Source organism: Cryptotermes secundus, unplaced genomic scaffold, assembly GCF_002891405.2.
Source record: "Cryptotermes secundus unplaced genomic scaffold, Csec_1.0 scaffold126, whole genome shotgun sequence".
In the NCBI taxonomy this organism is placed as follows: Eukaryota; Metazoa; Arthropoda; class Insecta; order Blattodea; family Kalotermitidae; genus Cryptotermes; species Cryptotermes secundus.
The window spans coordinates 569,627-580,263 of NW_019718617.1; the positions used below are offsets into that span (position 1 = coordinate 569,627).

The 10,637-nt window shown below is 42.6% G+C and overlaps 1 protein-coding gene across 4 annotated transcripts in view; it reads right to left on the bottom strand.

The window, feature by feature from the left end:
- The window catches only part of LOC111861443, a 358,446-nt gene extending 349,665 nt beyond the window's left edge, over positions 1-8,781 (bottom strand). For all 4 annotated transcript variants that reach the window (XM_023846061.2, XM_023846030.2, XM_023846021.2 and 1 more), the window contains exon 1: positions 8,490-8,781. In XM_023846061.2, coding sequence (XP_023701829.1) covers positions 8,490-8,538 — 49 coding nt within the window. In that variant the 5' untranslated portion in view covers positions 8,539-8,781. The remainder of the gene's footprint in view (positions 1-8,489) is intronic.
- Between the last annotated feature and the right edge of the window lie 1,856 nt (positions 8,782-10,637).

Consider the following 10,637-nt stretch of genomic DNA (forward strand, 5'->3'; position numbering starts at 1 on the left):
ATGGGGTCCCTAACAGAAATAAGTATGAGGAATCTTCCTGGGGGCGGGGGGTAAAGGGCGGCCGGCGCGTAAGTTTGACAACCTTACCTCCATCTGTGAGGCGATTGTCTAGAGAATATGTGGGAGCCTCGACGTCTCACAACCCTATGGACTTTCAGGTCCTGATACAGAGATAGCTTTACCTTTTTACCTTCTTGTGCGTCTTACTTTAGTAGGCTATCACTCGCTCCCGTCCGTCCTCTATTAGGGACAGCATTCCCTCAAACCCGACCTTACTCGCCTCTATGCCAACGACGAACCCCTCTCTTGGTTGCGGGTAAACAAGAACAGGAGCAGTACAGAGGTCCTCCTTTAGTGTTTGGAAGGCAACCCCCACTTCTGGGGTCCACTGGAAGCCTTGCTTTTCCGTGGATTTGGACAGCGGCTTCGCAATGTTGGTGAAACCGGAAATAAGCAGTCTGCAATACGTGCTTTTCAATGGACGAGACTTCGTGCAGTCTACAGTTTTCATCACCATATTCATCTCTTTCTCAGTTCTGGGCATAATTCCGTTGTAGCCAATGATTCACGGTGTATCATACAGAATGTCCACGTGGCTTTTGGTGCTGCAGTCCGCTGCACCCGTGCAAACTCCAACGCGGTCTGACCATTTTGTGCTTTCTTCTTTCACAAAATTATGAAAAATTTTGATGGATCATTTGTTGTCGCTGTTCTTTATATCGGCTTACAGAGGAGCTTGTCTTCACTAATTGCTGTACCTTCAGCATATCGCATGTAACCTATAAAGTGAGCAATACCATTACAATCAGTCCTCCTCTATCAGCTGTTCCTTCTGTCTTCCGAAACACCAGCAATCAGTAGAGAGACCGTGTTATTTGATAGCGGTATGTTACGAAGCTGCCGGTCACGGTAGCCGAGCGGTCTAAGGCATGCACTGTCTTCGCTCGCTCGGAAGCCGGGATCGTGGGTTCGAATCCCACTCAGGGCATGGATGTTTGTGTGCGTTTTTCTGTGTTTGTGTACAGTAGAGGCCTTGCGACAAGCTGATCACCCTCCCAAGGAGTCCTACCGTATGTCTAAGATCTAGAAAAACCGAAGTGAACGTAGAAGTTCATGGAGGTAGGCCTAGGAACACTGGGGCTGTAGTGCCAAGGAAAAAAAAATATTACGAAGCTACTGAGCACATTTTTCACCAGACATTGATTGCTCCATGTCTACAGCAGCGGGGAGTATCACAGTTAAGCGACCGTGCTCCGTGCTGTTCTGTATGACACGGTGCTAACAATGCTTCGGATGGCAGTAGTAGTATTAACAAAATCTTTTGCTGGATGCGAATTTCATCAAGTTTTCTACGAAAGTATTCTTCGCGCTTGTTTTTCATTCCTGAATGTTTCGTTTCAGGCTGTCACTTCAGTTTAATTGGCTGCATACTGTCAGCTGCTAAGATACTGAAACACGAAACACGTCGAGGTCGTTCTTCACTGTGAATTATAACACCCGTGACACCGAAACACAAACACGATTCATCTTAATTACGCGATTTCGGTTTCGATATACACGTGTGACTGCTGTTTTCTGTAGGTTCGTCTTCTGGTTTTCTTTCTATACCCGTTGCAAATATATGCATTATTCTATGGTTCAGAAAACACAGCTTGTTACTGCTCGATACTGGACTCTAAGGATTACGTGAAGCAAATATTACGCGCCGTATGTTCTGCGTCCGTGCACTATCGAACTACATTGTGTACATGTTAATAGATCGTGTTCTATCACTGAAATATTTGTGCTTCTTAACACGACGAAGTCTACTGTTGTAGAGTATCCACTATATAAATGTCCTTACTCACTAACTTACACAGCCCTGAATAAGATGTCCCCGCAAGTTACGTGACAACAGTTGTATTGCTCGGGACTCAACTTTCCGGCCCTAGAGGATGCTGGGAGTTAGGTGTGGATATTGTCAACTTGAGGGGCTGAGCAGCTTTCTCGTCGTGCCCCTTAACAACAATGGAGCTGATTTAACGGTAAATTTGCTAGCATTCCTCACAGAGCCTCATTATATTGTCGTGTACTTCCTAAAACAGCTTATGCTCTATGAGTTTGAATTCTGTAGCACTGTATGACACTTAACTACATACGTCAACTAAGCAAACGGTTTTAAAACATTTTCTCCATATTTCGTTTACAGTTTTAAGTACAAACAACACTCGCCTGTATCAGAAAACAACGCGCCCCCTCGGGGGGGGGGCGATTCGCGTCCCACACTTTTGAAACCTCCGCACTTCCTGGTTCGTACTTAGCTTTTACGTACTCCATAGACACCATGAACTGAGTATGAATAATAGAAATGCCAGAGCTCTGTTATTCCTTAACAGAAGATATATTCGCTAGCAAAATGGTAGAATTCAAAGAAAGATTCGTAGGTTCAAGGGAGGAGATAACCGTCTCGCCTGCTCATACCAAGCATTTTAGCTTGAGCACTGAACTACTTAACAGAAGCCAAGGTCGCTCGCTACGTCGTGTTCTCAACAGTCACGTAATGCTAGGAACAGCCAACCGGAACAGCGCAGCCAAGAACAGACAGCGATAACCAGGAGTGCCACGCGGTGAAACGCAGCCGCAGACTACGAAGAAAATGTAGGAAGCTGTACCCCACTTCTGACTACACTAAGTTGTCAATCTTCGGGTTTTAAAATCAAGACATTTCTTGGCGGTTGAACAGCTGTCATTTCTTTTAGAGAGAGTATGGAATTAACTTAATTGGTCTTGATTTGGATTTATAAATCTAATATTGACGGATCTCTTAGTTGTGTACTGATGACAAATGTTAGCAATAGATCTAGGCTTAGAAATATTAATTACACTGAAGAAGCTCATTATCTTAAACTAATTTAATTGAGTAATGTTATACTTATAGCCGGTCACGGTAGCCGAGCGTTCTAAGGCATGCACTGTCTCGCTCGCTCGGAAGCCGGGATCGTGGGTTCGAATCCCACTCAGGGCATGGATGTTTGTGTGCGTTTTTCTATGTTTGTCTACAGGTAGAGGCCTTGCGACGAGCTGATCACTCGCCCAAGGAGTCCTACCGTATGTGTAAGATCTAGTAAACCGAAGTGAAACGGAGAGTTTCATGGAGGTAGGCCTAGGCCCAAATTGGGGCTGTAGCGCCACAGGAAAAAAAAATGTTATATATAAGACCGCCTTTCTGGTTTAGTGGTCAGAGTTCCTGGCTACGGATTAGAGGTACCGGGTTCGAATCCCGGCGCTACAAGATTTTCTGAGAAGCAGTGGGTCTGGAACGGTGTCCACTCAACCTCGTGAGGATAATTGAGGAGCTATTTCAAAGAAACAGTGGCTCTGGTCTAGAAAACCGAAATTAACGGCCGAAGGGTGGGGGGGAAATTCGTTGAGCTGATCACGCGACACCCTCTATCCGCAAAAGTTGACACTAACTTCGCCGACAAGCGGCGGTCTCTCGTTCGGTATAGATTGAGGCGATACGTTCCTCCGAAACATCGTTTAACATCACATCTACACGGTGCCACATCCCAGAAGACCGCTTTCTTCATAGTCACCGCCGTGAAAACCTCAAATCTTACACAGTTATGTCCAGTCTCCGTCTTCACTAACGATTTCTCTACTTCCATTTTGATACTACATATTCTTAAATATACGCCGAGAACATCCAAGTGGGCTCTCACCTACATTTTTCAACAACATTTACCAGATCATGTTTTCTTCATTCCCCCTAAGCCTGCTTCTTATCCTGAGGACATCATCTTCCTCTAATTGACTGCCATAAGAATAGGCCTACCAAGACAAACAGACCAACAGGCTTGCAAATTTTGAAGCTGCTCACGAAACGTCGCGGTTAACAGTCCTGCTTGGTATTCAGAAGGTACTGCCTTCTGTTGACCCGGAGACTAGCTATTTTCGTTGAGCTCCTTCGTGGTTTCCTCAGGCCCTCTAAACATGTCAGAAGAATACCTCCAATTGGCTACTACCGCTTTCTTTCACTCTCCACACTATGTAATCTGTTCTACTGACGTCATTAAATGAACCATAACTAATAAATAAATTAAAATGCTTATGATATAATTTTCCTGTCCCTCTTACGTAGGTCTGTACAACCGGCCAAGTGTCGTGGTCGGCATTCTCGGCTATTCTGACTCAGTCCTTCTATGACAGGGTCGGAATGTACATAAAAATAGTCTACAACAGTTTCTGCCCACATTAATTTGACTGACCTCCACAAACCATCCAAACATCCAACGCTATGTAACCCATGCAGTGGTAGAAGCATCATAAACAGGAAAATAATTAGTCTTCGATAGGCTAATCACATCTCTTGACAGTTCTGCTTGGTGGTACTTTTGTTCGTAACGGCCGCTATGGTTGCTGTGCGCGTCTCCCCGTTTAACGCTCGCGGGTTCCGTCACCCCTGCTGCAGTATCGACAGCCCGATCGGGCTGGTATGTAGTCTGCTGAGGCAGGTCCAGCGCATGCGCGAAAAGGGCGATCAATTACCATGCCGAAAAGTACAGTCTGACAGGGATACACGTACCCTCTAGGGACAATATCTATTTCCTCTCCCCCTTCCTAGTATCATCCTTATAGTACTTTGGTGTGTTCTCAGAGTTTGAATGGCTGCAGATAGCGGGAACATCGTGGAAGCTACGTAAAGGAAGTGACGCTGCGGAAAGGTGGGGAGACAAGAGCACGAATTGTCTTCCTTCTCATTTAACACACACAGAATATTACAGGCCTATATGAGTATAAAAAGTTCTGGGAAGACTTGCGTCGCCACTGTTCAACATACATTTTGAAACTAACAAGCTATAAAATTAATTCTACAATTTAGCAAATCCATTTTGGTGCTAAATCTTTCCTAATAAGAAGGCAAATTTCGATAACATCGACTATGCTTCATAAGTTCCATTAACTTCGAATTTCGAACCGTCGCTGTCTTCATGTTTCTTAAGATATTAAAATAATTTCATACAGATTTTGCAGGTCTAGGCCAATTTTGCACATATCTCCGTACAAAATTTCGTATACCCATCCCCCCCTGGTTTCAACTTCTAACCATTAAAAGGATTTCGAGCCTCTGATATGTTCTTTAGGGCCTACATTCCACAAAACTAGGACCTCAGCTACAAAACTTAACATATTTTGGAAGCTCTATTAATTAAGGTCATGGAGCGGAGCCCATCATGAGAAATTTACAGTTAGTTTATCCAGCTTTTTATGGAATGTGAAGGTGCATTTTCGTTTTCATACACGTCGGCCTTTCGATCCTATTGAAAGCCAGCTGAATTCAATCCATATTCTCACACCTTACTTCCTAAATTATATTTTAATACTATTGTTCCACATGCGGCCAGCTCGCTCTTCATGTTTTCCGAATAAATATTGTACGAATTTCTTCTCATCCATATGCGTTTAGAAATCCAATTCATTCAACCTACTCATTTCTGTCCCATACTTTTGTTGTATTACGGGAAGGGCATACATTATGAAGCTCCTCATTATCCAGCCTCAATTGTCGTCCTTTTATTCCTCTGTCTTACGACGAAATATTCTCCGCAGCATTTAGGCTACCCAGATACACTCACTATGTGTTCTTCCGTCAGGATAGGAAAGCAAGTTTAACACTCATGTAAAGTAAGGGATAATATTATGTTTTCCTATATCTTCATTTTAAGTTAGCTTGTTCGAAATAGGACACAGGTAGGCAAAGTTTCTTAAACTAAAAGCAGCAAACATTCCCCAAATTAATCTTCTCTCCACTTCGCCATTAACTACAAAATGTACTTCCATGCCTAAAGAAGGGTACGCGATAGCGTAGTTGATTAAAGCACTATGCTACAAGCCGGAAGGTCGCGGGTTCGATTTCTGAAGTGGTCATTGGAATTTTCAATTGGTCTAATCCGTCCAGCCCCACTATTGCCCTGGGGTCTACTCAGCCTCTAACAGAAATGAGTACCAGGAATCTTGTTGAGGGTAAAGGGCGGCCTGTGCGTAGGGCTGACAAATTCTCCGCCACCTGTGAGCTCATTTTATAGAAGATGTGGGAGCCTCGACGTCTCACAACACTGTGGGCCTCCACGGCCTGTTACAGGGATAGCTTTACCTTACTTTACTTGTTTACTTCCATGCGTAAATGTTTTAATTCTTTATGGTTTTGTAATGAATTCCGGTGACGAGCCATAAGCTCGAGTAACATCGCCTTTGCTGCGTTTATAAACCAAAAGCATTACCTGTATTTACAGGGATTTCATGCCAGTCTCTTTTATGTTACCATCCTGTACATTAACCTCGTGGACATGAAACAAAAGTCAATGTGGTCCATTTAATTCAAAGTCCCCGTAGTCTTCTATTTCTTCTTAATTCCGTGTTAAGTAGAAGTGCTGACGTATTTCCTGTTTGGGACAATTTGGGAAAGGATAGTCGTGACGTAGATGTTTACTTGCACGGACATTATTAGTCTTCGTTCAAGCAAATTGCAACAAGGATATACTCAATGTGGGAGTATCACGTTCAGTGTTAACTGTGTACAGCACTGCTTCCTAAGTAATAGAGCTTCCTGGGCCGCGCCATAGCTCAAGCGGTTACTCGCTGGCTTCCCACCGCGGCGGCCCGGGTTCGATCCCGGGTCTGGTCAAGTAGGATTTGTGGTGGACAAAGTGGGGCTGGGGCAGGTTTTCTCCGAGTACTTCGGTTTCCCCTGCCAATCATTCCACCAATTACTCCACAATCACCCTCACCTATCATGTGGGGCTGGTACAATAGGCCAGAAGTGGCCGCAGTACAAGGGATTTAGTCCCACTCCACTAGCAATAAAAAAAAAGGCTTCTTTGACTAGCTAATGTTCTGCCTAATTCTTTTCTCCAGTATCCGAGGAATCCGATTAGGATTAGACATCGTCACTGATAATCCCTGGTAGGTTTGTCTATATGGGGGATAAATTTGACCGCCTCTCTAGTCTAGTGATCAGAGTTCCTGGCTACAGATCCATAGGTTCCGGGTTCGATTCCCGGCGCTACAAGATTTCCTGAGAAGCAGTGGGTCTGGAACGGTGTCCACTCAGCCTCATGAGGAGCTATTTCAAGTAAATAGCGGATCCGGTTTAGATAACCGAGATTAACGGTCGTGGGGATCCGTTGCGCTGATCATGTGACATCCATGTGCACAATAAATACTCAAAAAAAATATTTAAGGTTTTCATTTGACTCGCCTACGTACTTCAGTAAAACTTCCAGAGAAAAGCACCCGTTAGGACCAAATTTAACGAATAAGGTATATAAATGTATATAAAAGTATGGCAGTCTACACAACAATAGTCTGTATTTTAAAACAAAGTAGACACTATCGTATCAACATCTGTATTTATCGACGTTACATGTTTCGACCCTTATACTGGGTCATCATCAGACGTAGAATTATACCAGTCTCAGTTAACTGAATTGCATCTGCAACAGATGTTGATACAATGTCTAATTTGTTTTTAAATACAGACTATTGTTGTGTAGACTGCACACTTTTATATAAATTTATATACCCTATTTATAACACACAACATGATGCATACTGTTAAGGTAATTTAATGAAGCTGTTTCAGCTGCAGAGATCACAACCTATCATAAATTATGAATAGATGGGACCAATATTTCTGGGGAGCAATGTTTCTCTAACTGGTAACGCTTGCACGTGGATCTCCTTTCGTTCAACCAGCGTAACAAGCGGACCATTTGACCGTCGCCGTCTCTGACAGGTTGTTTACAAATGCTTCCCATATGAGGGGGTTGTCTAAATGCAGGCTTAGAGAAGAAGGCAGAGGCACAACTCAGTTATCATGCCCCCCCCCTCCCCGAATACTGCGTAGTGACAAGGAACTCAATTACAAGCATGTAGACCAAAAAAAAATAAAAGTGTAAAGTAATAATACATTTAATAATTAAACAACAAACGGACATGAAGAGTATTCCTAAACATAAATACGTAAAGTAAAAATAAGTGGAAAATGAAACTGATGCATGATACGCGCTTAAGTAGACTAACAAACGAACGTAACGTGTTTTTGTTAAGCTGACTGTTCGTAAACTGAATTTATAAGTTAAATTCGTTAAAACATTCGTAAGCGCGGGTTTTCATGGTCGTTACGTTAATTCTGAGACGCAATTTGTTAGTGTGCGCAATGTTCGTAAATATGAATTGTTCGTTTCTTGAAGTTCGTAAGTAAAAGTTCATTGCATTACTTTCGCCACTAATTTAGTCTAAGATGAGGTTTTCCCTGAATATACAACGGAAAGATGCAAGGTCAACCTTACGTAACAGAGGCTTCACAGGAGTCAGATCCACAAATACAGTTGAACGCAACGTGAAACATCACAACAGAATTCGTGCGTACAAGAAATAGGTCTATACACACATACAAACTTGTTTTGCTACATGTAATGAATAAACTAAATAAACAGACACAAGCTTACCTGTACCATGATTCAGCCATGAAACAGAGGTTCCAAGCTCCTGAGACATCCAACAACCAAAAGTCTAAAACGTAAATTTTGAAAACTACGCAACACAATGAATTTGATTTGTTTCATTCTGGTCCGCCACACTAGCACACTAGCCACACTAGGCAGAACTGTTTAACTTTTCACAATACGCAACACAACATCACAACCGCACTCGAACGAAAAATAAACTTGAATATTGTCACGCCAGACGTCGGGGAACGACAGAGGGACTCCGAAGAGAACACAGACCTAGTACGCCTAGTACCCTGTTCCAAGACGACGAAAAGAAAGAGGTTAGACCAAGAAGAGCAAGGGGGGAAGGGTACCATGTCAGAAATCCGGTGAAAGGGAACGTGACGTCATGAGATGTCACGGAATAAAACGCAAGATGACACTGGCCGGCTACGGTCTCTGTGTCGAGCTAATCGAGCGACCCACAGTTGAATTATCAGTTCAGTCTTACGCATGCATACTGCACTACCTACCTACCTACCTACCTACCTACCTACCGCTCGGCGCTACAGCCCTGGGTGAGCCTTAGCATTTCGCTTAGTGGGGGGTGGAGTCAAACTGGGTCCACTCGGCACGGCGGCCACTGATTGGCCTATTGTAGCCTGCCCCGGGTGATTATGATGATGGAGAATTTGGTGGATTGAAGATTGGCAAGGGAAATCGAAGTACTCGGAGAAAACCCGCCCCAGTGCCACTTTGTCCACCACAAATCCCACTTGACCAGACCTGGGATTGAACCCGGACAGCCGCGGTGGAAAGCCAGCAACTAACCGCTTGAGCTATGGCGCGGCCGAGCCTTGACATTCTCCACCACCAATGCGTACTGCGTCATGGTTCACTCAAGACGTAAAAATGAGGTCTAAAATTATTACGATTGTTATTAAGGAATGGAATGAAATACCTACAACCTCTTTACTAGCCGTCACAACACAATAAATATCAAGGTCAATGCCCATCTACGGCTCTGCTACATGTTTCGGTTATCAATAGCCATCATCAGGCAAATACGTAAGTAAAAATGAGACCGACAAACAAGTGAAAGTGTAACCAGTGACATGAATTGAACCTTGATTCACGAACTTTTAACTTTTAACAATTAAATTAGAATAATAATTTTAACCTGTGTTTTATAAAAGAACTCGATATATCAGTGAGCGTAAGTCTGGATAAGATACAAGGTCGAATGAGTGAAAAGTGAATGTGACCGCGTGTAATTATACAGCCGTGTTCATACACCTGAGGATGACCTCTTGAGGTCGAAACATGTAGTGATAATGTGATAAAAACGTGTTGTGTAGTCGGTAAATTCACTCTACTATCGATTAAACACACAACAGGATGCAAGAAACGATTAAAATTAAAAAAAAAATACGTACATGGTTAAACATATATACACCACTGAACTGCAGTACTATTAAACTGGATACAATACTATTAAGCATATAAAACACTTGACGTAAAAAATACAACTAATCAGATTATATAAAACAGAAGTTATATTGTAAAACAATAATAACATTTTAATTGATGTTTTATAACATCGAATGAGTCGTTGGATTTGTAATTTCGTACGTTCCCATGGACAAATTGGAATATTCTCTATTTTTTCTTTTTGTATATAAGATTGTATAGGAGGCTCGTGATGTAGATGTTAATATTAATTGTTCAGTCGGTGCCTTACCTTACAAAGTGTTGTCCGTACTGTAGGGAATATAAACAACGACTAAGTCGTTGTTTACATTCAAGTGTTTTATATGATTAATAGTATTGTATCCAGTTTAATAGTACTGCAGTTCAATTGTGTATATATGTTTAACCATGTATTTGCCTGATGATGGCTATTGATAACCGAAACATGTAGCAGAGCCACAGCTGGGCACTGGCCTTGATATTTGTTGTGTTGTGACGGTTAGTAAAGAAGTTGTATATTGTAACACAACAGGATTCATGAAATGAAAATTAGAAATACCTGCGTTATTTCATTTGTATGTATACAAAATTGCTATTGTTTCGCATTCGAAGTTCTCATGGCAACAAATATGAAGTTCTGTCTTCTGAGATATGAAGCTGCATAGTCCGGCAGTAGCCCACCGAAATTTCGGAAGA